This window comes from Stigmatopora argus, chromosome 1, assembly GCF_051989625.1.
Source record: "Stigmatopora argus isolate UIUO_Sarg chromosome 1, RoL_Sarg_1.0, whole genome shotgun sequence".
Taxonomy (NCBI): domain Eukaryota; kingdom Metazoa; phylum Chordata; class Actinopteri; order Syngnathiformes; family Syngnathidae; genus Stigmatopora; species Stigmatopora argus.
Window position 1 is genome coordinate 18295496 of NC_135387.1, and position 27688 is coordinate 18323183.

The 27688-nt window shown below is 39.3% G+C and overlaps 2 protein-coding genes across 3 annotated transcripts; one reads left to right on the top strand and one right to left on the bottom strand.

Annotated features, from left to right (window-relative positions):
- Nucleotides 1-19: 19 nt before the first annotated feature.
- Nucleotides 20-3629, bottom strand: cpo (carboxypeptidase O). Its single transcript, XM_077615400.1, has 9 exons — nucleotides 3484-3629; nucleotides 3199-3238; nucleotides 2890-2991; nucleotides 2708-2812; nucleotides 2515-2631; nucleotides 1664-1757; nucleotides 1344-1546; nucleotides 1171-1255; nucleotides 20-504 (listed from the first exon to the last, which is right to left on the bottom strand). Exons 1-9 carry the CDS (start codon nucleotides 3555-3557, stop codon nucleotides 242-244), a joined length of 1083 nt encoding a protein of 360 aa, XP_077471526.1. The 5' UTR covers nucleotides 3558-3629; the 3' UTR covers nucleotides 20-241.
- Nucleotides 3630-5754: 2125 nt separating this feature from the next.
- LOC144083516 (cholecystokinin receptor-like) lies at nucleotides 5755-27294 on the top strand. 2 transcript variants are annotated; one of them, XM_077611458.1, is made up of 6 exons: nucleotides 5755-5878; nucleotides 5963-6140; nucleotides 13046-13294; nucleotides 17268-17529; nucleotides 20852-20982; nucleotides 22326-27294. In XM_077611458.1, the coding sequence occupies exons 2-6, from the start codon at nucleotides 5993-5995 to the stop codon at nucleotides 22919-22921; spliced, it is 1386 nt and encodes a 461-aa protein (XP_077467584.1). In that variant the 5' UTR covers nucleotides 5755-5878; nucleotides 5963-5992; the 3' UTR covers nucleotides 22922-27294. The 2 variants fall into 2 exon arrangements, with proteins under 2 accessions (XP_077467584.1, XP_077467576.1); XM_077611450.1 differs by having other exon boundaries at nucleotides 5755-6140.
- Nucleotides 27295-27688: the final 394 nt, after the last annotated feature.

A 27688-nucleotide genomic window follows, 5' to 3' on the forward strand; every position in this document is an offset into this window, starting at 1 on the left:
GGTCATATAACCCCCATGTAGTCTATAGTATATCGTATTCTCTGTTGCTTCCCTGCTTCCACTTTTGTCTGAAATAAAAGGAAGAAGGTAGCTACTGGAGTTGGTCTCCGGGGCTTAGTTTCTCTCCATAAAAATGCCACGTGGCCCCTGCGTGATCTAAAAATGTTAGATTAACATTTAACCCTAACATTAGACAAAAGAGTTTTATTTTCTCTCAGACTGATGCAATCATTTTTCAATATTACATGATAGTACTTGTGAATCCTGCCGCCACCAACACAGTCCATAGTGTTGGGATGGTGGATGCCACACCGCCATTAAAGACCTTGTTGTGGACATAGGTGATTATGTGTAGGGCTCCGCTGTAAGCCTCCTCACAGGTGGGCTGTATCTGATCCTCAGGGAGCTCAAAACCATGTAGTCCCTCATCTCTCAGCTCAAAGGTGTAAGAAAAGGGAATTCCTTGAAGTCGAGCCCAATCTCTGGAGGAGCCCGAGTTGGCATCTATTGACAATTTAAAGCATTAGTAACAAATATCGCAAGGAGAGGATTTTTAACCTTCTGTCAGTGGTATCATATTTTCTGTAGTATTAGCCAACACTTTCCTCTCATCATTAGACTGAGCCTATTATATTGGAAGGGTACTTACACTAGGCGTGCCCCCTGAAAGATTTGACAGAGTTGTTCAGATGTTATAAGGAAGATAAAGACTAATTGATTTGGTAGAGATTTGGAGTGAGATCAAGAGTTTGGTAAACAAATTATTTTGTTTTGTTTATGGTTTATGTATCTGAATAACTGTTACTATGCCTTTTTTAGCTTGTTCTCAATTTTATAATTATTAGGGTAATGTAGTATAACGTTCGTTTTTTTTCCTGGTAAAATATTGACCTCAAAATGGGCATTAGAAATTGATTTTTTTCCCCCTCTTCATTGTACTTTTTTTTGCTGATGCGATTTATAGTCCGGAAAATACGGTAAGAATTTTCATGGAAATTGGAGCCTTTTGCACCTGTCTGGATGTGTGACAACCCTTGAAATAGCCGAATGAATGACCCCTCTGTGTAAGCAGAATTGAAGGCTGATATTTAAATCTAGATTCCAACCAGATTTTTGGGGGAGTAGGGAGGCAGGTGTGCTGAAGTATGACCGTGACATGTCATAACTTACATAATATATCTGGTGAGGTCCCTACTTGGTAGATCTTCCCATGGACTTTAAAAATGGCATTAGCTGCGGCCATACCAACTTCCATCTAAACAGAAAGACATTACACTCATATTTGACCTTTTCAATTTGACTTATTAATCATCAGTCAAATATTTTTAGTTACACTGACATACTAGTTCCTTGTAGTTGGGGGCAGTAAAATTAGGGTGTCCATAGGGAAGCAGAAGAAGCTGGCCATAAGAGTGGATGGTGAGGAAACATAGGAAGTCCTCCTTCCTGCTTCCTACAAAGTAGGTAACCGCGTGTGTTTCAGGCTCAGACTCGCGAGCTCTGCCGCCGAAAATCTCCGTGCAGCAGTCAGATGACACCCCAATAGCTGTCATTAAAATGAGAACTATGCAAATATAGGAGCCGCAACCATAGACACTCACGCGTCTAACAAATAGAGTGTGACGTTGATGCTCAGATTGTTGCTATGAAGAAAAACACCGACTGCCCCAGTTGGCGTTGAAGTTGCGGTTAAGATCAGTCCCGGTGCAGTTGCAGCCCGCTGGTGCCGGCGATCTGTTCTTCCTCCAGAGACGGGTCTAAATGGGTCAGAGTAGCCCCTTATAGTAAGCTTGTTGATTCAAGTTATTTAGGTAATGCTGAAAATCAAGAATTTTTGATGATTGACAGGCTTTGAGTGTCTATTTTCAAATATCTTGATTTAAATACATCCAAGAGTTGTGTAAAACTACGTGATATAGGACATGTTATGGATAGATTGTTGACAGAATTAATAATATTAACAGAATGAATAGAAAATGTTTTTTTCCTTTTCTGTAGAACTTTGGTGGGGATTCTTTGCTCTCAAATGGGTCACTCCCTGTAAAATCTCGGTCATTTGCAATTTTGGGACATTTTTGGGTCACTGGCTAACTCGTTGGCTGCCATTGATGGTTTTAACTGGCACAGGCAAATAAACATTTGTGGGTCTTTGAGATTTTGTACAAATTCTGCCGAGCAATGTACTACGGTGACTGAAGAAATAAAACCTCGTTTGAATTTATTTGCAGCCATTAACGATGCGTGGTATACAATCCATTTTGAGTGGAAGGGAATTGACTTTCAAATTTTCATCACATAAAATTAATAAACAATGTCTTAAAATATTAAATCAATTTAAGAAAATGAAGATCAAGATGTATCTTTAATCTGTAATCTATTCCAATAATAGACCTTTGAATCATTATAAAATGTAATCGTGCAATGATGATACTATATTTTACAACTGTTCTATTCCTCCTTGTCTTCCTGGCTAAAACCCCGATCCGGCAATGGAAAAAAAAATGTAGCACTCACTGAGTTGTTCTCCCACGAATAAATGTAACCGTCCATGTTGAGCACTGGGGTGACGTAAAAGTCCAAATTCCTCAACATCTCTCCCATTTTAGGGTCTGTCTTGTAAGTCTGTAAGATCTGAGTTGGAAAATCTCAACTCATGAATGTTACTGAGAATTTACCATCAATTTGAAACATGTTTGTGATTCATTACCTTACTGACAAAGTATTGACAGAAAGCTGGAGCAATCCATTCCCTAGCATGAATACCACAGTCCATCCAGACTGCTTTTTTCTTTGCTCCAGTATCTACACCAATCTGCAAAGAGCAAGGCAAAGAGGACCTTTTTCATATCCATTCATTGGTTTGTTGCTTAATTTTAACAACATTATCACCTTGAGCATACTTATAGTCCTCAGCTCATAGGTCTTTCCATACTCCACGAGGGTCACGATATCAGCATGGTCTTTTGCAAGCTGCACCATCCACTCAGAGATCTGTTGGATTCAAAACTGTAAGGTCTTGTTCGTATTCATTTGCAAGATTGTAAAGATTGGATTTTTTTAAAATCCTAACATTGGTTTGTTTCAACCACTTCCCTATGGGGCTGAGGAGCTGTGCTTAAACAGGATTCAATGGGATTTCATCAAATTAGAGGGGTATAAACTGAGAGTTTACCCAGCCGTGAGTGTTTTTATCCTTACCTCTGACATGGGATGATATTTGTAATAGTTGTACTGTGGTCTGTTGCACACACCAAAACAACATTAGGAATAATGAATCATAGTATTTCATACTTTCACATTAGTTACACTTCATGGAAATACAGTATGTCAGCTAAATATTTAAAGCCATGCATTGCTCACTAACACCAGTACATGACAGTTGGGATTTTCCCAATATTTAGTTTACCGTAATTGGCATGGGATTGATTTAAAAAAAATGACAACAAATTAAAAGTATCCAGTTGCAGAAAAGAATTGACTCACTTTTCAAGTATCATAGCTTCAGCCACTGAAAGCAGCACCACGAGAGCAACTCGCACATCACCGATTGCTGCCATTTCGAGAAGAGTTTTTCGCTGTGAACTTTAGGACCTGCATTTCCTTTTATGCTGTGGATATGAAACAGATAAGGAACAACCTTTGCCTCATTATATGATGTGTTATCATCATAATGCTGTTATTGTGTCCAATGACATTCATGCATACTTCTATTTTGTCATTTAGTTTGAAGGTTTAGGTAACATTTTACATGATTATACTTTAATGCACTGATAAGTACTGCACAGGGGGAAAATAAGGAAAAAGAATGCGGTATAAAAATGAGTGAAAAATGACAAAATATAAAAGGAGTCTATTAAGGGCAAGCTGAAATTTTGCATTAGTACGTAAAACGTTTGAGGAGCTTTTCTGGGCCAGTGCCTTGAAAAGTTAACTAGAAACCCATGGTGATATATTGTAATTTAAATTTATATACTATTATATTAAATTTATAATTGTTCATAAGTGATTTCTCAGTCGAGAATACTATTTGGGACTAAATGATGTAAAATATACTATGGTGATCACATTCTGTTTCTTGAAACGTTAAAGTTGAGATATGAGCACTATACAGTGAATAATTCACGTGACAAAAAGTAGCAATTTGACAGGAAGAATGACAAAATAATTTCCCATAAATTGGCTTGACGCTGATTTTTGTATTCTCAGGTGAGATTTACTGTTAGGTCAACACAAAAGGAAGAATTACATGTCTATTTAATGCTAAATTATGTATACATAATGTCATATGCCACAGAGAAATAGCATTCACGTGGCAGTGTTACAACCTTTTCAGAAACAAATATTTCAACACATGGTGGAGAAAAAAACGTGAACCATTAAAACAACAACACTCGCAGTCATACAATACATTATATTTAGACGCTAAAGGTTGCATCATAACGGAACTCATGATGAATTGTTGTTTTAATCCACAATTCATAGAGAGCAGTGGCTGCAAAAGACTGAATATTAAAATAATTTCACTGAATTAAAAAGGGCAAATGATTGTCATCAAATGCAAAAAGCAAGAAACGCTTTTTTCCCCCCACCAGATGGCAGAAGTTTCTGATAGTAATGACTGTATATCCTGCTTGTCCACTTTTTTCCTCGTTGTTTTTTCCTAGTAGGGTTTCATGGAAATTTTCTTTTTCAAAATAAGGACATTGGCTTGATAAAGTTTGGGAAGCACATAGTTGAATGGCAGGAAGACTAATGTTGCTTTTCGATTGGGTGGAGGTGATGCGGTAAAAAAAGCAACATCACACAGCAGCCAATTTCAACAAATCATCAGACCAGACCATGTCTGGGATTTGGAATTAATTGTAAGATAGCCAACTCAAAATGGCACATATGAATTTGTACACATTTCTGTCTGCCTCATACTGCTGTGTCTCACTGTCCTCGTCAAATATACCAATGGTTTGAATTTGGCTGCTTGGATGTCTGCTCTCCCAGATTGCTCTTACTAGAAAACCAGTTAAAAATGAACTACAAGCTCCTGGTTTTCCCGCTAAATGTACCGTGAGCCTAAAAACAAAAGCATAATTGAAGAGCACATATGGCACGGGTGGCCAACTCCAGTTCTAGAGATCTGCTATCCTGTCTGTTTTCCATAACTCCCTCCACCAACGCACCTGAATCAAATAATCAGGATCGGTATCAAACTTATAGACAGCTTGCTGATGAGTTGATCATTTGATCATCCTTAATTGGCTGCCAGCCAATCACAGGGCCCAAGGAGATGGACAAGAACACTGATACCTAGAGGCAATGTAGAATGTTCAACCAGCCTAGGATGCATATATTTGGGATGTGGGTGGAAACCGGAGTACTAGGTGAAAACCCATGCAAAGCTGGGGAGATCATGCCAATTCCACACTGGAAGGTCAGAACTCACCGGGCATTGAACCCTCGAACTGATGCCTTTTACTTTTGGTGTGATACCCCAAAAATTTCAATGGCTCCCCATCGATCCATCATTTCACAATGTGTGCATCTTTTTCTGAAGACCCATTTCATGATGAGGGTCTTTCATATGATCTAATCATCTTATTTAATCCATCATTTCACAATGTGGTGCATCTTTTTCTGAAGACCCATTTCATGATGAGGGTCTTTCATATGACATAATCATCTTATTTAATGAATGATCTTTTCTTAATAATTTTACTGAAAGGACAACTTTGAAGCAGGCTCCTGATTGGCTGTCGAGATTTAGAGAGAGAGGGAGAGAGAGGAGAGAGAGAAGAGCTCCATTCCTCCACAGCCTCGGTTTCTGCAGTCTACTAGCTTCGTTCCTCAAGGCTACCTGCATTTTGTTGTTGTTTTTCCATTGCTAGTAAGTGTTCTCTGGCGATTCTATCGAAGTTTCACCCATTTGGCGACTTGGATTTGAAGCAAGACTGATTGCAAGTGGCTGCAGGTGCGAACCCCGGCGGCGGCGGTGCACAGAATGTCCCTGCAGGAGGCAAACGTGAGCGTGAGCGCATCGGAGGTGCCCGGCTGCGTGGACCCCTGGAATATCAGCGTGGAATTGGCCGCTTTCAACATGAGCTGCAACAACCGTTCGGACCTCCCTAAAACCACAAACCGACCCAAAGGTAAAAAGAAGAAAAAAAGAAAATCATTTTTTTAAGTTGGCATCATCTTCTAAATTTCGTCCTTAAATATAAAAATGTCTAATAATATAATATATATATATATATATATATATATATATATATATATATATATATATATATATATATATATATATATATATATATATATATATATATAATATATAATATATAATGCTTGTTCTGCCTTATTAATTAATACCTAATCCATGATTATTTTTTTCCAATTGGCTTTTCTAAATTATTCCTATTCTTCCCACAGTAATGGCATGAATAAAAGGAATAAAAGGCAAAAACTGGCCTTTCAATAGGCTTTTGCGTTTGATTGTCTCTTCAAACATTCTTAGTAGACAGATGAGCAATCTGAAGATCAGTTTGGAAAAAAAGGTTAAAAAAACATTTCCATAACTAGCTTTTTACAGCAAATGCAATGTATTGCAATCATGACAAACATAAATATAGACTATATTTTAAACTAGGGTAACGTGTTTTAACAGCTGTTTTTTTTATACATAACTAGTACTTCACTAACGATAAACATAAAATATTACTAACAATGGCGAAAAACAATTTAGAAAAATCCCAAATGGTTTTAAAAAAACTATTCCATACGTGGATTAAGATATTTTAAAATGGATTGGGCATTAATTCTTTCTTGTACCACAAGAGAGTCTTCATAGCACTAGTAGTGGTACTTATTGGGATCTTCTATCCATCCTTTTTTCTTCTTCTAAAAAGCTTTAGTCAGTTTATCATCAGCCAATCATTTATTCACGACAAGCTTAGTTCATTAAAAAGACCTACACCAATGAAGTTTTTAAGCAAGCTAAAACTTAAAATTACAGATCTGACTGGGGTTCCCGTGGTCCCCAAAGCCATCGTTTGCCCACCTTTGGGTTCACCTATAAAAAGGACGGGTTGATTTCAGCTTCAAAGCGTCATTGCGTTGAAGCTAAAATTGTGGAATCGAGCTCATCTAATGGACATTTTCTCCGATAATGGTAAAAATGAGGGTATTCCTACTGCACTTGGCTTTTTATTGATCTTGTAATCATATGCAATGGAGCCTCAAGCTTGGCTGACTGAATGCAATGCACAGAAAGGCCACAGGGATCTGGAAATGAGATTTACGCCATTTATTTCAGTGCTACAGTTGTAAATTATTCATAGTATTCACTCATTTGCACACATACAGTAGGAGTCTCTGTAGAGGCAGACGCATCACCTTTTGTGGCTTGTCCAAATTAAATCATTAATTATTGCTAACCACAATTTCCCCACAAGATGGTCAAGGAAATATTGCAAACAGAAAGAGGCCTTTTGACCTGAATGATATCTAAAAATTAAGCTTGCGTGCGTCTTGAATGAAGCATTTCCACTTTGTTTCTAGTTCCCGTGAAGGAAAAAAAAGAGTTGTGTTCGCCAGATTTGGAGAATATATAAGACCACATTTTATTTTTTTATCGCACCTTTCAAAGACAAAGCGCTCAAAATGATGTATGGTGGACAAAGCCTGAAATAAAGCCTGTCAGCCTTTAAAATTGATTGAAAAGACCTGGTTTAGAGCCTTTAGATCCTTTTATTATATTTTATTAGTTTTTTTTTAATCAACGTGAATGTCTGAAGGCAATTCCACAATACACTTAACCTGACTTTTTTGAGCTTCAATGGAAGGAACCGTGCCTTATGATTGTTAGGATTTTAAATTGGCTCCGGTGGGGAGCCAGTGAGGGGATTTGAGAGCATCCACAACGTGAGGCTATGGATTTCTGACGAATAGAGGGAACGTTCTACGAGAGTTGATTATTAAATGTCAATTGTCTTTGAGTTGCACCTTGCTTCAAGCAATGTCATTAACGGGCCAGGATCCTTTTATTGTCATGTTTAAAACATGTCAGCATGCTTTTAAAGTCTGCGTTTTATGTCCATAACGCGCACGCGGTGGTGACTGGACATGCTGCTTGTCAAGCAACATGTGGATAGAGAATTTACACGAGTTGTAATTCTTAAAAAGAGGCAGCTCTGCTATAATTCAGCCTCCTCTACTCTGCGAATGGCTCCCCTTTAAATAGACGCATGCTCACGCCTACGGTACATGTTCTTGCTTCCTACGCTTTCCTAGTTAGCGGCTCCACTCCATTCTCACCTGCTGACAAATTGACTGGATTAATATCCAAATAATGCACGGAGTTTCCTAACGAGGCCTTGCAAGCAATTAATTAAATTTGTGTGCTGAACTGGCGGCTACCAGCGAATTTTATAGAGCGTCCCAAAAACGTCCGCGTCGTAGAGTATCATCAATGTGTCTGACCCCACGGGAACAACTAATTGAGTCGGGTACTGCTGCGTCAGTAGGTTGTCTTGCAGAAATAAGCGTGTCCTGCACATTGAGCGCTGTCAAAAGAAAAATTGGCCACTATCTTAATAACCAGCAAAGCTGTGCTGTCCCAATGAGGCGGCGTTATGTATGAGTATTACAAAAAATTCACTCATAAGCAGCCACCTGTTTCTAAAGAACTGCCAAATGTGTATTCAGCCAAGTTTATATTCAAGTATGCTCGACATCAGTTTGATGGGTTTACTACAGGAGGAGTTTGAGGTTTTTTATATGCACAAGAGGTCTCGGCTAGACTTCCTCAGCATAAAGTACGTGTACTCCATACTTAAAGGTCTCTAGAGAAAACTGGTTTGCAAGTAATAAATGGAGATACAGTACAAGCGCTGTAGGGTGGCAGGGAACTTGAGTCACTTAATGGCAAGCAGCAAGTTCGAACTATCCTTAAAAAAAGAGTCTTCAAGCGGTTTTATTGCCACAAGTTAATTGTCAAAATCAACTAAACTAAGTATGTAAAATGTACCTCAAAGCGTTGACTAAGGAATTACTTGCACATCATTGGCAGGCTAATAAATAACAGTGGTGTGGTGGTGCTAGTTGAGTTGACCAAACTGTGTAGCATTCTGTGTCTAGAAACATAAAGCTACAATACATATTCTTTATCATCTGCATAGAATCACTTCCACCAAACTGAAGAGCAAAAAACCCAGAAAACAAGCACCATTTTTTTTTATATGGAAAAGGATCCTTTTAATGTCAAAACCAAGGGGTAAATGTTAGAAGTTGTGTATTGTTTTACAAGCATGGTTTTGGTCCTCAAGGCACCCATTTCGTACACTCATGAAAGAGGCTGAAGTAAGAATATCCAGTTTTACAGAGTCCGCTGAAATCCCGAGAGAGAAAAGCATGCTGAGCGATAATCTATTTCACCTTGTTATACTAGAATATTTGAGAATGTTTTCATATCTGCTTATTTCATTATCATTTAATAGGACACGGTGTAGTCTAAAAGAAATATTGGCTGCACCATTCTGGTATTGGATTACATAGTATGTAAATTAATTTAAAGCAAAAATTGCTGTACTTTTAGGACAGTGAACGAAAGCTAACTGTTGCTCAGATTTGGACAAAAGTGACATTGCAATAACCGCTGAAATATAGCGCTGCAAACTCCTCAGCCGTTGCAGCTCATTACCAGATGATCTTTAGAGAGGGTTATTTGCGCCACTCAATCATGACTGGCAGTCTGCTATGAAGCATCTCATCCCCTCCCAGCGATAAAAACCAAACGACATAGGGTGTTGAAACTTTAATGATCCCGTCAGGGCCGCAGAAATATGGCGGCGGTCGGCCATGATCCACAGACAGACATGAAGTGCATTTAGACGCTTTTCTTAAACGTTTCCGTGTCAACACTTTGGAACGCGCTCGACAAACATTTATAAATGTGGCGCACAGTTGCCGCAGTTGCTCCGAGGGAGCGGATGGAAACAAAGTGGATTGTCCAGGACTGCGAAGGCCCACGGGAGTCGGCATAGCACTGGTGCTCAATGAATAGATCATTCCATTTTCACTCCACACTACCACAAGACAGACTGCTACTTGGGTGAGCTCCCATCTCTGACATCTGTGAAGCAGCTAGTCTTTTTATTTATCTTTTTATTGCTGCCAATTATGTGGTAACACAGGGGCCAAGCGCAGATTTACTTTTATACAGCGTTAGCGAAGGGTGAAATGTGATTAAAATGTCCCCTGCAGCCGCCTGTCATCCCATAATTGCTTTTGTAATGATTTCAAACCATTGCTTTTTATGAGAAGGTGAAATACGGTAGTTGCGTGACACAGCAAGTGTCGAACTCCCGCGGTGCTTCTTTGACAAATGCAAATGGTTGGATAAGTATATATTTGGGTTTCATGAAGCATCCAGAAAGACGCTTTTTTTTCAGGGCCAATAAGAGCTGTGTAAAATTAAATGCTGTCTTGAAATAAATATTTCGCCTAAGAGTTGTATAGCAGAATTAAGAGAACATCAGTACAATCTCATTGCATTTGTCCAAGTTCTAATATTTGAAATCTAAAAATATATTTGCATTCAATTTTTGTGGTGACAAAAATACCGAGTAATCCGGTCTATAGGAGGCCCTTGTCTTTTCTTCTCCCTGTAGCCTTGTTCTTCCTTCTCCACACCTCTCATTTATGCACAACTTTTCTGTCTGTCTTTGGTTAATTTTAATTCCTGTCCTTTCCAACACATGCCATTTTAAATTCTATTCTAAAAGTTCCTCCACCTTTTTCACTGACAACATCATCTATGAATCTCATGCTCCATGGACATTCCAAACTAACTTCAGCCTATCCATCACGACTACAAACCGGAAGGGACTCGGAGCTGATCCCTGAGGCACTCCCGACTCCAATTCAAACTCTTCCATCACAAGTGTAGAGCATGCTCCCCTTGTACATGTCCTGTACTATTCTAATGCACTTATCTGCCACTCCAGACGTCCTCATTCCATAACACATTTCCTCTCTGTCATTTGCTTTCTGTAGATCTAGAAAGACAAAAGCCAGCTCATTCCGACCTTCTTTGTACCTGGGCATCTGTGTTGCCCTTACTACTCGTTCCCACATCTGAATTGTGTGGCTCTTTATCCCTTTTTCGTTCAATTCTGCACATCAAATAATTATAAAGGTACAATTATAAAGGTATAATTATAAACTACTTCTAAATAGACAATGGCAGTTAATTATCCAGTCAATAATTTCCAATTGTTGGTAGTCAGCCACTGAATCTGCTGGGCTAAGTAATGCAAAGTTTATTGGAATCTTGACTTAAGATCTTGGTCAACTGACCAGGCATGTAACTCGATTTACTAATGAAAAATATTCTATCCTTTAACTAATTGACTGAACCTGGCAGTGACAGAAGTCCAATCCATTTTGAATAGGAGGGCCTGCCGTGATGGACACTGCCGCCTTCCAGTCAAAATGAATTGGATGTTTATGGCCATCAATGGCACTGAAATATAATTATTCAATGCCAATCGTATGAATTGAAATGCTTCTATTCTTTTCTTACTGTTTTTTTAAAATAAAAAAAACAATGAATACAATGCAATGGTTTAAGTTTAAGCAGAAACGCCTGTGCAGGCTGTGCAATATTTGTGTTGTCCCGTAAAAAGAGAAGCTCTAAGGACGCTCCTTTGGCTAGAGTGTATCAATGTTTACTTTTTCAACATTCCTTGTGGGTGTTTCTATTTTGCATGCTGTTGAGATATATTTTTCAAAATGTCTCGCCCAATTCAGTTGAATAGCAAAGTAGTATATCATTGTTTCTTAATTTTAATTTAGGAAGAAGCTAGCATCAGCTGATGCAGCAAACTTGTGGACAAGAGTTTTTGGAATAAGAGGCCATCAGCTGTCTATCATGCACATTTGTCTCTGGTCTCTTTAGCCCTGAGTTTTCTCTATTCACTCAATTTCAACCCAGGCAGTCAAGGTTGACCTTCGGCCCACGAAGCCCCGTTTCAGTTCAGGTTTTCACTATGGAGGGAGCTTTTTCCTGCCTGTTGAGGTTAAAATTCATTTCATGTAAGAATTCTGTTGTTTTGGCCTTGCTCAATGTGTGAAAACGCTGTTATTAATTGGTACTATATCCATTAAGTTAAATAGACAAACTTCAGAACACCGTACGCATTTGATCGAATTTTATCAAGGTCACAGCATATTGGGAAAAAAAGTATGTGATTTGACTGAGAAGACAAACTGGTAATGAAAGAAGGAAATGTAAAAAGACATTTCGTTGATGCTTAATCATCATTGCGCTGAGTGCAATGCAGTGTGACCTCCTGAGCCAAACTGCGTCTGGAGGCTGTGCCGCAGACCTTCCCACTTGTGCCTCGTCACCATTGTTAATCAGAGTGCTCAGTCAGCGCGACGCTCGCCGACCTCGTCCTGTCACACGCGCTCATTCTCAAATGGCTTGGCAGTGACAGACTGGGGCGAGCGAGGGGAGTGCCCCTAAAAGATCGACGAGCATCTCCAGATGGGAGGGGGGACCTCTTGGCTCGTTTTACCGCTCTTGGGTGAAAAAACCTATGTACAAATATTGATTCAAATTGAAACTGATATTTAATTTTGATCTCATTTTTCCAGTTTGAAAAATGCTAATCCATTTTCTTGCTTCATCTTCAAGATGGCAAATATTGAGTCAAAGACATTAATCTGTTTAATTTCAGACCGGAGTTTTCAATGTAAAGCTTAGCTTTCTGTCTGTTTTATGGTCAGTTTACCCACTTTTAGTGTTTGCCTTGTCACGGTTATCAAATTTGAACCCATGCGTGGCTGACGTGGGCAGTTTTGTCAGTTGAGATTAATGTTCCAATTATCTCGTGACATTTCATTCAGTCCATCTTTTCTCTGTTGACCCAAGCGTGAGAAATAATTTTTGATGAATGACTCTATTTCCTAATTGAGTACACAGTCTATCATGACTGTGCTTGGCAAAGGAGATCCTGTAAATCCCATTTTTTTGTTTGCGGTCTCTCCTCAGAGATGGACACACTCCGCATCGTGCTCTACATCCTCATCTTCCTCCTCAGCGTGTTTGGCAACCTGCTCATCATCATTGTGCTGGTTCTCAACAAGCGCATGAGAACGGTCACCAACTCCTTTCTGCTGTCCCTTGCTATCAGCGACCTGATGATGGCCATCTTCTGTATGCCCTTCACGCTCATCCCTAATATCCTAGAGGACTTCATCTTTGGGGCAGCCATGTGCAAGACGGTCGCCTACTTTATGGGTGAGAACGAACGCTGCTTTCTGGCTTCGATTGGCAAAGCTCCGTGTGTTTGCATGTTCTCACTGTGCTACCTGCTTCCCGATAACACCAGATTTTTGGAATGTGCACCTATTGGCGTCCTGCTGTTGAACAACCCCACCATAAAATTCAACCCTTACAGGGTTGATGTGCAAAAAAATTTAAACTCCTTAGCAGCCATTGACGACATTATCTTTGCCTTGTAAATATTAATTGATTCATTTTCTGTTCTGCGTATCCTCACAAGGCTCATGGGGCGCTGGAGACTACCCGAGCCAACTCCCTTAAATGAAAAAGATACAAATACAATATTTGTTTGTGAAAATGTGCTCTCAAATCGAAAAATATTGGGTGAAATGGTCAGTCCGATCAAAAAGTATTGACATTTTCAGTGACTGAGACCTACACGCGAAACCTGGTTATCATTACTTTCCGAAGGGGAACTACATTAAAAGGGCAAATTTGACTAAAGATTGTAAATTTTAATCTTAGAAAATACCCAACAACAATTCCCTTGCACATCTTTTTTGTTTGCTTGTTTGGTTTTATTGCTGTGTGAGAAATTTACAAGGTCCTATCTTTACAAATAGATAAATATTGTTCATTGCGACGGAAATTTACTTCAGGAGTGCAAGTTAAACTGGCAGAAATTGCTGTTTCCATAAAGACTAGGGAACACTGGTCTGTGTTCAGAAGCTTTTATTTCCTATAGCGCTTGCTCTCTTTACCGATGCGGGTCACCTGTTCCAGCTGACTCGAGAGCGATTGTCAGTATAGGAGAGGGGGCAGGGTTTAAGTAATCAGTTGCTTTTCTTTATAGTCTACACGGACCCTTTTTCGCGATTACTTTAATCAATAGTCACATTTTCAAGTCTCCCAATCATTTTAGTGTGATGACTGTTTCTAAGACATAGCTGTGTAACATTACAATAGCATGTATTAAATGGATTTCATACCTGACACAACGATATGCCCTGCTCTTAAATCACGTGGTATGAAAGAAACTGATGATAGCACCAAAAACAACCAAAGTGGATCGACTCCTGAGCATGAATCGTCCACGACTTCTCAAGAGCTATTTATTATGTTTTCCACAAATGAAAATGATGAATGGACTTATATTTGTATAGCGCCTTTCGACCTTCATGCCACTCAATGTGCTTTGACAGTATGACCCTCTTTCAGTATCCTTCTCAGGGATCCTTAGACGGGGTCACCAGAGGGTTTGGGTTGGGGAACAACTACCACTGAGCCAGGTCACTGAAAAAATGACAAATTGCTTGTGTCCCAATGCATTCTTTTGGGCCGCCAACCGTTGGGCTGACAGCCTGTCGGAACTGAGCTCCGACAATTATGTACTTGACATCTAACAAGAGCCGCTTTCTAAAAAAGGCTTCATTTTACTTGTCGGAGGGTAACCATCGTGCTACAACAGAGCACCAGTGGTCACACATCTTTGCAAGTGTGACATGACGAGGAACTGTCAACCAAAGTCGGGCAAGAATGCTTGCGAGGCCTTTATTGGGGTGAAGCATCAGGGTCGGCTGACTGGAATAATTTCTTACATACGCAATTTGGTGTGGACTTCAATAAGATTTTTTCTCTGAGTGTTGTAGATAGCTTTCACTGAATTAATTAAGAGAAAAGTTGAGGAATTTGCCCTTTTTTGACAGGCATGTCAGCTCTGATTTTCAAGGTTTTTCAGTTTCATTTTGATCAGCAATCTTTCATCACAAGCATGAAATTCAAATTTTTTCGTCAGCTCCAGTGATAATGTAGTTGAGATGCCTTTTTTTAGAGGGGTCAAATCATACTATATTTATAGCAGCTTTCATACTTAAAATGGTAGAGATGCAACAATATCTGTAGCGATAGATTAGTTTAAGGATAATCGAAGCGAAGTTGAACAAAATCCACAATATCGATTATTGTAACATACATTTTTAAAAGTGAAAAAAATTCTAGTAAAAGTACTATACACGAAGTAAAAGTAAGAATTGTGGCTTTGTACTATCGGGCATAGAAAGAATCAAATTTTTATCATCATAGCCTTGGTGTTTTAAACCCTTGAAAAATTGCACTCCAAAGTCCTTCATAAGATAAAAGCAAAGACACAAAAAAGAGCCCATTTTTATTCCCTCATTCAAATTTGATAACCACGAATCATAACCTCTATGGTCAGTGGCAGTTATTGGATCAATGCAACATTTTCTCTGGATCTGAGTGTTGCCTTTAATCAAGCTTAGGATGCCACGAGGTATCGTTGCCACTGGCGTGATGCAATTAGCAGTCAATGTCTTGGCTCAGCCTGCCACTTGCCTCAAAGCCATCTTTTGCATAATGTCATTTTTTTTCTTGCACATTGTGTGATGAGCCCAAACAGAAGAGAGGGCAAAAATTGACTTACTAGTCATTCATGTGGCATCATCAGGAACAATGTTATTTGCATAGTGGATAAAAATTTCAAGCGCATGAAAAAAAACGTTCACCACGTTGCTCCTGAGCACCCGAAACTGGTTTTAATAAAGCCTAAATAGTGAATAATGAGAATCCAGGCACGCTACCTCAGTTAATATTGCTTGAGGACTTTGAAAGTGTTGCTATGGTAATTGTTTGAGGAGAGAGCAATTGGATGCAAATGCTCTTCCAATAAGTAAATGAACTCATGACGGAAAAATGTTTGTTTTTTCCCTCCCTTTTAGTTTAACAATTTACTCTAATAAACAAGTTGTATTTGGGCCAGATCTTGCTGATTGTGCTCTTGTTTCAGCGGAGAAGCAAATTGGATGGTTACAGACTGTTGAGGGCGCCTGGCCACTTTAGCTATGCAATGAACCCCTTTGCTCCTTTCCCTCAAGATGCCACTAAACTTGCACCATTTTCCTGCGACTTCAATAAGTTTGCGTGTCATTTGTGCTTGTCTGGCTCACCGAATTTAATTTGCCAAGCTTCCAGCGCTTGAAAAACTGCCGCTCCAGTTGTGCATCAGTCATCTAGTGAAGTCTACTCAAAGATGTTACAGAGGAGACGAATACAAATTCTTGTTTGGGATACAGCTCAAAAACCATGCACGCTTGCTCCCTAAAATGTAATGTTCACAGTCTTATGATGAGTTTGTGTGGGAGTTGATTACTTTTACCACGTTATTGTACCAAAACCATTTTCCCTCCTGTGATCCCTTCAATATCAAATCCAATTTTTCTGTCAAAAATATAATAAAAACAAAATGACAATTCCCTGGTTGCTTTTTGCCTGCATTCTCCTATATGCCTCCTCAATTTTGTCATGTTGTGAAGCGGGTGTCAGGCCTAATTTTTTTCTGTTCTGACTTTCAATATTCTCTAGGACAGAAGTGCATAGTCCCCACACTTTTGGGTAACAAAGCATGCAGTGGGCACTAATCTTTAAATTTCAAGTAACAATTCCTTATGCCTGGTTATGCTCCTGAGAGCTAATCCTTGAGAGCCTTACATCAGCCAACACCGACGCGTTCTGTGTTTTCGTAAAAGACAAATTGATTGCGAAAATGCAATTTCAGCTTTCAGGACAGGATTTGTGGTTGAATGATCCAGCTTCTTCAGGCTAGTAGAGCAGTACTGGTTATCCCCTGAGGTCGCCTTTACTAGGCAGGCTTATTAATGTTATTTATCACGTCCCGCTTCATGACTATACACTCTTTGAGCTCACACTGTGCGCAAGCTTTCGCCTTCATCTAAATGCGTTGATGGCTTCCTACGGGAATGACCTTGACATCCTCAAATAAGGGATACATTTTAACTTGTTATAGGACACTCACTTAACTCATTGGTGGCCATTGTCGGTGCTAGAAAGATGAGCCAGCCAGTCCTCACAGTTTATATAAATTGAATAGCTTTCATTTTCAATCTGCTCGTCTTCGTGGTTCCGCATTTAAAATGTCCCCAAAACCAAGCCAAGTGTTCTTTTCGTCCCGCAGGGCTCTCAGTGAGCATCTCAACCTTCAGCCTGGTGGCTATTGCCATCGAGCGATACAGTGCCATCTGCAACCCCCTGAAGTCCAGAGCGTGGCAGACTCGTTCCCACGCGTACCGCGTTATCGCCGCCACTTGGGTGGTCTCTCTGCTCATCATGATTCCGTATCCAGTGTTCAGCATCATCAAGACTTTCCGCAAGGCCAACGGCACCACGGGCCACATGTGCCGCCTCACCTGGCCCAGTCATTATGCAGAGCAAAGCTGGTGTGTAAGCATTCATTTTGATTCTGTCACTTGTTTTTACAATGCGTTTAGACTTAAAAAAAACAACAACAACAAGAAAAAGGTTGTCCTGGTTACATAAAAAAAGACTACCAAGGGTTATTTTTTGATGGATCCTACCTTAACCGGATCCGGTACTTCTCGATTTTGGCCTCACTGTGTTCAGGGACTTTTTGGCCTGATTTGTTTCCTTTATTGACCAACTCTATCATAAACAATTTATATCGGCATGGCCACAGCTGTGGAGTATTATTTTCAACAGCTGTTGTCATTGGCTGTGACCCCTGTGCACTGCTGTTGTGTTATGCAGCGTTATATACGGTCATATCTGTAAATATACATGCCAAGTTGATAGACGCAATTGGGGTAAGATGTATGCAGAAGACAGAAGTAGCAGTGACTGGCCTTGTTTGCTGGGTTGTGGTCAATAGTGGCTCGTTGGATTTTTCGGCTTTTTATCACCGCATGTTATCAAAGCGAGTGACGCGAGCGTTATGACTCTATAGTCAGCATCAACTTTACAAAACTATGATGTATGTAGTGTTGTTTTATACATCATAGGCTGTCATTTACAGAAGAAGACGACAAAAGTTGGGATGCCCATCTAAGCCTCTAAATGAAAAATCCCACAAAAATAATAGGTGTTCTGTTTTCCCCAAAAATGCATTTCTTTCAAAAACTCGCAATTATATTTTGTGTAAAATGTTATTTTCCGCTTGCCTCATCTTTAACCTTGTGTGTGTGTGTGGTGTGAGCAATGCAAATAATACGTATGCATACACCCCGTATAATTGTAAATGACTGCATTTATTTACATTTACATTTACCATGAATATTATCTCAAATTGAGGTGCTCAGAATGGGAAGCGAGCACTTGCATGTTGAATTTCAGCGCATTCTGTACGTTTTCAACGATTTATTGCCATGCTCCCTGTGCCAAAGTCAAACTAATACACTACTACACCAACAGGGACTTGGAAGAAAAATGTCAATTGGCAGCTATGACCCAAGACATTAAATGTATTGAGTGTAACAATGAATGACATTTGTCATTGACACTGCTACATTATGAACCAAGGTGAGCCCATGATAATGTCATTGGATCGGAGCAATGGTATAATGTTATATATTATATAGTAATGTTATATATTATATATAATATAATCCTATAATGTTATTTGTTAGCTGAAAAAATCCATTCCTTATCTCAATTAGAAATAGTTAATTAAATTAAGAGAACAAAGAAATAATGAATTTATAGCATGAAATGATTTATCATTGATTTAACATGATTTACACAGTCAAGACAAAAGTATATTGGATTGTTGTCTAGGTGGGCAAAAACTTTTAATTATTGCTCAGTAACTCCATCCGTCTGGCATGTTCCCTTAAGGTTTTTAAAAGGCGGCACAAATCGATGGAGACGATGAGAAAATAAATATTCACTGTCCTTGAGATCGATCTTTGCAACATGACGCTTCAAATTGAGGAGCCATAATGAATAAAAAATCTTCTGGCAGAAGTATAAAGCCACACTTTCAGAGACATAACTTGTCAAAAGTGTGTTTTTTTAAATATTTTGTTTCATGGACTGAAGAATGAAGATTGTATTGATTCAGAACTGTATTCACACGTTTGCACATCTCCTGATGCATTTGCAGTAGACCAATCTATTGATGTAAGGACAATACTACATCTCTTCTGGGGTTTGGGCTCTTTTCAATCTAAAGTGCTTTAATCTACTTGAGCATTTGTATCAAACAGCCAACTGACACCAGACTAAAGCCTTGGCTTCTTTTAAAAAGGGTTCAAAGGGAGACATTAGAATATCGTGGATGAGCAAAACCTTGGTTTATAGAATTGTTGCCATCAAAGTGCCATTCATTCGTTTATTTTAAGTTCACATCACACGCAGGAGAGCTAAAAAAAAGCCATGGAGAATCATACGATCTTTTTTCATTAGTGTAAGATGAAAGCTGCCCGCCTCTTTTTTCCTCATTAAAATCAGAACACAAATTGCTTTGGTAACAAGCGTATGTTCAATCATGGCAGTTTTCTCCATATCAGCGTCATAGTTAGGTCTCCAAGCTGATTTAATTGCCGGTGCTGTCGCTCTATAATGCTGGCAAAAGAGTGACTTGTTTAATTTCATGTTATTACAGAACAGTCACTCCAGAGAGTCAATTATATTTGCAAAAGTGATGTATATATGTCTGAAGGTGACGTTTTCCCTGGAAAATAATTATAATGATTTAAATAAAATTGTTGATATTTCTCTAAAAGTATTGTCCTTAAGGTCTCTTTTAATGTTCCAGCAGCCACAAGTTAGGTTGAATATAAACAAATAATAACGGTTTACTTTTTTTCTTCTTTTTTTTATATCTCTCATGGTCGAGTGTGTTTGATACATTTCTCAACCCTAAGGAAATAATTGGCTCTGCACTTAAAAAAAACAACTTTTTCCTCAGCTCTCTAAGGGTAAAATCTCAGACATGAGAATGCCTTACAGCTCTAGGCATTGATTTTCCAATGGACTTGTAAGCATCCCTTAAAGTTTGGAGTATTTGTTTTTTCGCCTTACTGCTTGTTATGGACTTTTAAATGCTACCGAAACTTTCAACGTGTTTTTCTCAAAGTTGCAACCTGGCAACATAGTTTTTCATCCATGCCTTAAATGTTCATTTGGATGACATTGATGCTATATAGTAAATGTCTATTTCAGTTTTAGGGTACGTTTTAGCCAGGGCTTAAAATATTTTCTATAACGGTTTAAGGTTTATCTCGGGACACGATTTCTAGTTTTCTTAAGGAAAATGAAAACACAGATAGCATCTGCCTATTTCTACTATAGTCACTTTTTATCTTGAGCCATTCCACTGTCTCAATGGAAAAGAATAGAAAAAGAAAAGTTGTTGTTTTTTTCACTAGAAACATTGTTCAGCCAGCACCTAAAGAAAATGTTTCCCTGTGCGGTGTGGTGCAAAGTGCTATAATGAAAAATGCCTGATGATAAACTTTTGATTAAATAAAATAAGTACCTAACGGAACATTATAAGCAGTCTCACCATTGTAAGGCCAAAAAAACAGTAAGGGGTTGCAAACTGTGGAAGTTACCTATATGTGCCTTTTTTTTCTTTTTTAATCTGACCAAAAGTAATCAACAAGGTCTTTAGCTGGAAGTAAATCTTCCTAGCAATCCTATAAAGTTGACTATTGGCTATTAAATAGTGCTAATTGCTCTCTTTGGCTTGGTTCTTTGCACTTTACCTCATCATCTTTCTTTTCTCTCTTCTCTAATTTGCAGGTATGTGCTCTTGCTCTTCATTCTGTTCTTCATTCCTGGAGTGGTGATGGCAATCGCCTACGGCTTGATCTCCAGAGAGCTTTACCGGGGCATGCGCTTTGAAATGAAACAGAGCGAAACGGAGACCACCAGTGAGTGCCAATGTACAAACGACTGTTCTCGCGACTATTTCATTTAATGTTTTATGTTCATTTAAAAATGCTACAATTTAGTAGATTATTACAGAAATGTTTTGCAACCATATGCTAATGCATTTGCCCAAGGCAGATAATTATTTATCAGCTATTTGAGTTTTGCACCAGATATTCGTTGTACTTAACTTTTGTACATTTTAGAGGGGGAACAAAAGTTTCATCTCACTCATAGGTTAATCTATAAAATCCACTGCTGCTTCTTTAAAACACCTGTGTAGGGTACTGAATAGTTCTGGTGAAAAGTGCTGATGGCACTTCACCCTCTGGTTTTCCAGCAATCCTTTTTACACTCCTTTTTAACAGAAAATGTACCTCAAAACACTTTCGCTCATTACGTACATGGTATTTGGATGGACTTGGAAATCAGGTTAGAAAAAAAGCTTTAAACAAAACTTTGCATTATATATTTAAAACATACTCAGAATAATTGCAATCAGCCTACATTAAATATGTAAGAAATTGTGGCACGCAAAAAAAAAACAAAGTAGAAAAAATGCAAAAAAAAAACGGGGTTTTACTGTGGAAAATATATTTGCAGTAATCCCCGTTGTTTGCTTTGCTCGCAAAATGCGAAAAAATGCTTAAACCGCAAAAGATGAAAACACTCCAAACAAATGTAGCACATGCTAAGATTGTTAGTTTGGGTCAAAGTGATTACATTCAATGTCCACATGATGCTCAGCAACCAAATATAACATGTCCCCTAAACCTATGATATATCGCTGTGGTTTAGCAGATTAAGATTGGCGAGCCAATAGTTATTGGCAGAGCCCTCAAGATTTCAAAAATGAAACACTGCACATTTGGCCTAAAGAGCATGCATCCAGCCAAATTGACTTCAACCAGTGCCATCCCTGCAGTTTTGTCTGCGGTCGCTCTCCTTTCCCTGTAAAAAAATGTTTTGTTCTGAACCAGCCACAAACTAGCGGAGAATTTTTCATATTGACATTGTTCATTGTTACATCATGGTAGCAAGAACCATGGCAGTAAGGCAGATGGTTCACCTATGCTGTGTGTTCGGGGGCCTGATAAAACCTTTTTTTTAAATTTCGCACCAAAGGGACTACGGAAAAATGAAAGTGCTGCCCAACCAACTGCCCATGTGCTGGAAATATTTCCACATAGATCCTCCTTGTTTTTCAGCACCGTTTTAAGCGGCTTTATGTTTAAAGATGTTTTGTCCTATCTGTTTCAAAACGTTAAGTACTAGATTGTACTTTTAGTGATTGTCCTATTTGGTCTTGGACATAATGTGCAATGAAACAAACTCTCCTCCACAGACCTGCGAAACGGTACCGCTACGGAGCCCAAGGGCGAGGACGATGACGGTTGCTACGTTCAAGTTTCCAAAAAGGCCTCGTCCGGCGTCGAGCTCCCAACACTCCCCACCTCGTCGTCAACGGCGACAGCTTGTTCCGCCGCCAGCGCAGCGCCCAAAACCGAGCACTCCCGCAGCAACGTTTCGAAGGCGAAGCTGCAGGCCAAAAAGCGCGTCATTCGGATGCTGCTGGTGATTGTGGCGCTCTTCTTCGTTTGCTGGATGCCACTGTACGTTGCCAACACTTGGAGGGCTTTTGACCTGAAGGCGGCCTCCAGAGCCCTCACGGGGATCCCCATTTCCTTCATCCACTTGCTTTCCTACACCTCGGCCTGCGTCAACCCCGTTATTTACTGTTTCATGAACACCCGTTTCCGCAAGGCTCTGTTCTCCACCTTTGCCTGCCTCTGCCGCAACCGCCTGTGTCGCAGGTGCTGCCCGGCCCTTCTCGAGGCGGCGGGAGAGGAGGGCACCACGGCCGGTTATTCAATGGCCCCCACCATTGCGACCTCGGTGTCCAAGTACAGCTACACCACCGTCAGCTCCACGCCCACCTGATGAGCTGCCGCAAGAGTGTCGCTCCGTGCAGATGTTCATGTCCTTTTATCTGTCATTTGCAAATGCTTTGAAACGTGTTTTGAGCCATGCCATTTTTCCATGACTCATTCCGAGAGCATGTCGTAGAATGTTAGACGGGTGAATGAATGCTCCTGTTCGATCGGCAACAATTGCTTTGTATCATCCCGAAGAGAAGTGCCTGACATTTTGAGGGGCCAAATACAATGATTTTTTTTTTTTGCTATTATTTTTATAACAGATTTATTTTCTTTTTTGCGCCAAAGCATTTTCCTAGAATTGCCGAAATGGATCTACGGAGGGACTCCCCTTGATGCAGACATTGTTTGGTTTGGAAATGTGTAGCCTATCCTGTTGAACATTGGGCGAAAGAGAGACTATGCACTGGAATGTTTGCCGGTCCATTTGGAATTCACCTCCCACCTGCTGTACAAAGGTTAGTTATGTGCAACACTACACTACCAGCAGCCTTTCAATGTTTTTGACTACTGAAGATTTGTATTTCTTGTTGCTTGTAGAGGAGGTTCATACCAGCGGCATTGCCTTATATGTCCTAACCTTTTAATAGCTAGCTGAATAACGGTAACATTTTAGCGAAGCATAATCCATCTGGAAAATGACAATTGCACATGCGTCAGTGCAAAATGGCTGTAATCAGCCCTATTAGCCAGATCCCTGAAGACCAACGTGCTGACCTACCAAACATTAATGTGCTTGATTCACATTTGTTTCTCTGCAAAAACTTTGGACCTCAACGATTAAATGCGAGTACGCACAAATTTGTGCTTAAGACAACACCTAGGGTGAATTACATTCACGTGTTATTCTTATTAGACCTCTGATAACCGAGACAAAATAGTTAAACCAAAGCAGGAGCCGTTGCTGTGTGCATGTATGTTGACTGTGATGTCAGTTGTACCCATGCAATTTTAAGCTGAAAGTAAATTACATACCTGTCAACCTCTGCCGATAACTTGACAGGTATGAAATTATGGCCTGCCAGACAAAACAAAATACATATCAATGACTGATATTCAGGCTTTTGTCTTCGCAATACAACAATAGGCACTGTTGGCGGACAGCACAAAGACACTGATAGGCTCAAACAGGTCAAGATTTTAGCCACAAAAAGATAGGCACACACTCTTTATCGTTAAATCTGTCAATGAAACATTCTTTTTCCTGTTGTTTTTCAAGCAAAACCTGTGTTAAAAAAAGACTATTTCGGTGGTTGTTTGTGTGTAAACAGTGTTAAGACGCTATAACCCCGTGAAATGCCACAAGTGTAAAATCTACTTGCATTGGCTTAGCTAAAACAATACCAGCATTTAAAATGTCAATTCCTGCTTCGGGTGGCATTTTCCAGGGTTTACTACCTTTTATATTTTTCTTTTTTTCCCCATAAAACTCAAATCTTTCTGCTGGTATGCATATAATGCAGGTGTTGTCTTACCCTTCAAATTTGTGATTTAGCAATATTTGATACTGTGTGTAACTGGTCAACACATCTTGACCTTTCTCAAATTGTAAACTATTAACACCTTGAGAAGGACTAACGATTGAAAGTACATTCATTGATGAAAAGTAATTTAATGATAACGGAAAATCGGGGATCCGCGTGTTCTGCTTAAGTGTCGTGTGTGTGTAACTGGTTGGCTGTAAGTGTATGTTTTTTTTCCCATTTAAATCAGTTTAGTAACTTCCTCATGTTTTCTTGCCCTGCTAATGCCATTCATTTTGTGAACTACAAATACCTCTTTGCTGTGCTCTATCATTATTATTTTATTTTTGGACTATTTATGCAGTTTTTGTTCCATATCGTCACCCTCTTAAAATAATCGCCTGGGTCATTTAGGTTTTTTTTACAGAATTTTTCTTTTTTATGTTTGTAATCCTAATACATACCACAAAATGTTCTGTTTTTTCATGTTTCCTGAAAAATCTGCAAAAATGACTTCGATTATTTTAAGAGGGTAACGATATCTTTTTGTGCCACAGTAAGCTTTCTTTTGAAAATGCTGGGATAAGGATTTATAGAAATTTTAAACGATAGGGGCAATCTTGCAGCATATCTTAAAGCCTGTATACATTTGCGAGAGAGGTCAAACTGACCGCTTATGAAAAATTGCTGTTCGTGGCCACCCACGCATTTAGAATACATTTTCATTCATTCACATAGAGGTGTGCCAACGTCATAGATCGGACAGTAATGTAACGAAAATACTCAAGTTTTTCACGGATTAAGAATGTCTCTTTATTTGTTAGTGAAGGAAGTCTACAGAGGCTCCCTCTTAACCTTTGAACCTCTTTTACCGGCAAATGTCAAAGTCTCAATGAAAAGATTTTTCCTTGGGTAAACAACTGTCCTGTTTCTAATAATTTAATTTCAACAGCACTTTAATATGATTTCTGGTTCAAGGAATAGTATTGGTGAGCTTCTTTTAATAGCCTGTTGGTAAATGCTGCAACAGAACACACACACATCACAGTATGTCACTAAAATGTTTGCTGTTGAAATTCATCCTGCAGGTATTTGATTTCACCTTTAATCCATTTTGTGTTGTTTGCCACCAAAATGTACAGTTTTTTGTATTAGTGTTGTCTCACAAGAATGAGGGGGAGTGGAGCTGGCCAATGTAACTGTGCATTCGTCCGGTGTGGGCGGGGGGCAAGTTAAATGGTGCTCTGTGCAAGTTATTGTAGAACTCCATCTTTTTCTGTGATTCAAAAGCCTTAGGCATCCGTGCCAACCGATTGGTATTCTTTTCCTTGTACTTAATAAGAATTGCTTTGTAGCCATACATGCCTGTGCTGAAATGCAGTAGAAGGACAACCACAATGGTCTTAGTGCAAAACAGGTACGTAATGGTTTTAATTTGAAATCTGGTCGTGTTCAATTCACATACTTCATTTGTTGTAATCATGGGAGCATTGTGAATGAAAATGGTAAATTGATGTTGTAACATCGATATGCTAAACTGTAAATTTTATACCGGGTGACAAATCACCATTCCACATCTTGGTATCACCACAATGATTTATTATACACATGATCCCCAAGGCAGCATGGTGGTGGGGTGGTTAGGATGCCCGCCTCACAGTTCGGTGATTGAGTGCTGTCATTTTCCCTTTTATGGTTGACTGGTTGAACACAATTGTTCTTTGGTATGAGTGTTAGCATGAGCTAAAGCGATGTTGCATGGGATTCCAATTATGATCCTTCCCTCCAAATACTCCCTCTACACCCTTACCTCTGGCATTTGGCCCTGGAATAACACTGAACTAGGCTAGCATGTCTGCCTCACAGTCCTGAGCCTCAACTTCCCTATGTTGACTTTATATGTTCTCCCCGTGACTGCGTGGGTTTTATCCGGGCACCCCGGTTTCCTCCCACATCCCCAAAGAATGCATGCTCGGCAGATTGGGCACTCCAAATTGGCCCGAAGTATGAGTGCAAGTGTGAATGGTTGTGAGTTTTGCAATTTCTCCTGTGGTTGACAGAAGACTCATTCAGGATGTACAGGCTGTACCTACTAGCCATTGTTAGTTGGGATAGGCTCCAGGAACCCCGCGACCCTTTTGAGGATACCCGGCTCGGAAGTTGAAGGAACGAATAACATAGAATTTTTCCTCAGTCGCATTTGTCCATCAATTAGAGTGTTCCATTCAAACTCTCTCTGAATGGGAACTATACTCATTCTCCCTACACACAAACCTTTTCACCATCAGTGTCCTTATATCTATATGTGGAGCAACCCAAACATATTCATAGTGACCTCCTGTTATGTGATTGATTTCCAGAAACAACAATAATAGTGAAGAGAAAATGTCACAGTGAAAAGAGACGTTTTTCTCTTTCTTTAAAGAAAACGTATCTATACACACATGCTTGGTCTGAAGGCATTTTGTTTTTTCATACTTTAAAAATAAATATATTTGGACTCTAAATAAATCATCAAACAACTTAACCTACTTTTTCCTTCCTTATTTTCTGCCTTTGTGGACAGATCCTGAACAATAAGGCTACCGAGTTTGTAACTAAAGATAAGATGTGTCTTGTGTTTACATTTATAAGCATCTTCTGAAAAAGACGTTTATAGCCTCGGGACCAGAAAAAAGAGGAAGTGAATGGATTTCTGTCGGTCTGCTTGACCTTCGATTAACATTCAGTATACTTGTGCCATAATTGTACCATATATAATAACCAAAGCTTTTATTTTTATTTTTAAATGCTACATCTGGTGCCTGCTTGCCCCATATCGCAAAAGTGTACAATATCTATAGGTGATTATTGTCAGAATATAAGTGTGAGGTTATTATTGTTATTAATGTCTTATGCATTTACTGTTTTTCATGGTTCAGGTACATGTCTTGTTTGTTATTTATTCAAATAAAAATGGGGAGATATACCTGTTGTGTATGTGTATATTAAAAAAAGACATATTCTAGGTCATTTTTTGTAGTTTTCGCTGCGGTTTTAAAATATTTTGTATTTAATTACTTTATAAAGTAAAATAATTACCATGTGTCCTAACATGAATTGGTCAAAATACAGTGGTACCTCTACATACGAGCAGCTCTACATACGAGATGCTCAAGATACGAGGAAAATGTCGGGTTTCTGGGTAATGAAGTATACTCGTGCACACAATGCCAATAGCGAATGGCACCCTTTCTCAGAACAAAACTTCATTACCCACAATCAATACGTGGGTAGGCTGAGCCGTTGCGTTTTTGCAGTGTTTTTCC

Coding starts and splice junctions, on each gene's coding strand:
- LOC144083516 (XM_077611450.1), top strand. CDS start 5,993: ATGTCCCTGCAGGAGGCAAACGTGAGCGTGAGCGCATCGGAGGTGCCC. Junction 17,530..20,851: donor CATTATGCAGAGCAAAGCTG/GTGTGTAAGCAT, acceptor TCTAATTTGCAG/GTATGTGCTCTTGCTCTTCA. Junction 20,983..22,325: donor GAGCGAAACGGAGACCACCA/GTGAGTGCCAAT, acceptor TCTCCTCCACAG/ACCTGCGAAACGGTACCGCT.
- cpo (XM_077615400.1), bottom strand. CDS start 3,557: ATGGCAGCAATCGGTGATGTGCGAGTTGCTCTCGTGGTGCTGCTTTCA. Junction 2,813..2,889: donor GGACTATAAGTATGCTCAAG/GTGATAATGTTG, acceptor TGCTCTTTGCAG/ATTGGTGTAGATACTGGAGC. Junction 1,547..1,663: donor CTTCAACGCCAACTGGGGCA/GTCGGTGTTTTT, acceptor TTTTAATGACAG/CTATTGGGGTGTCATCTGAC.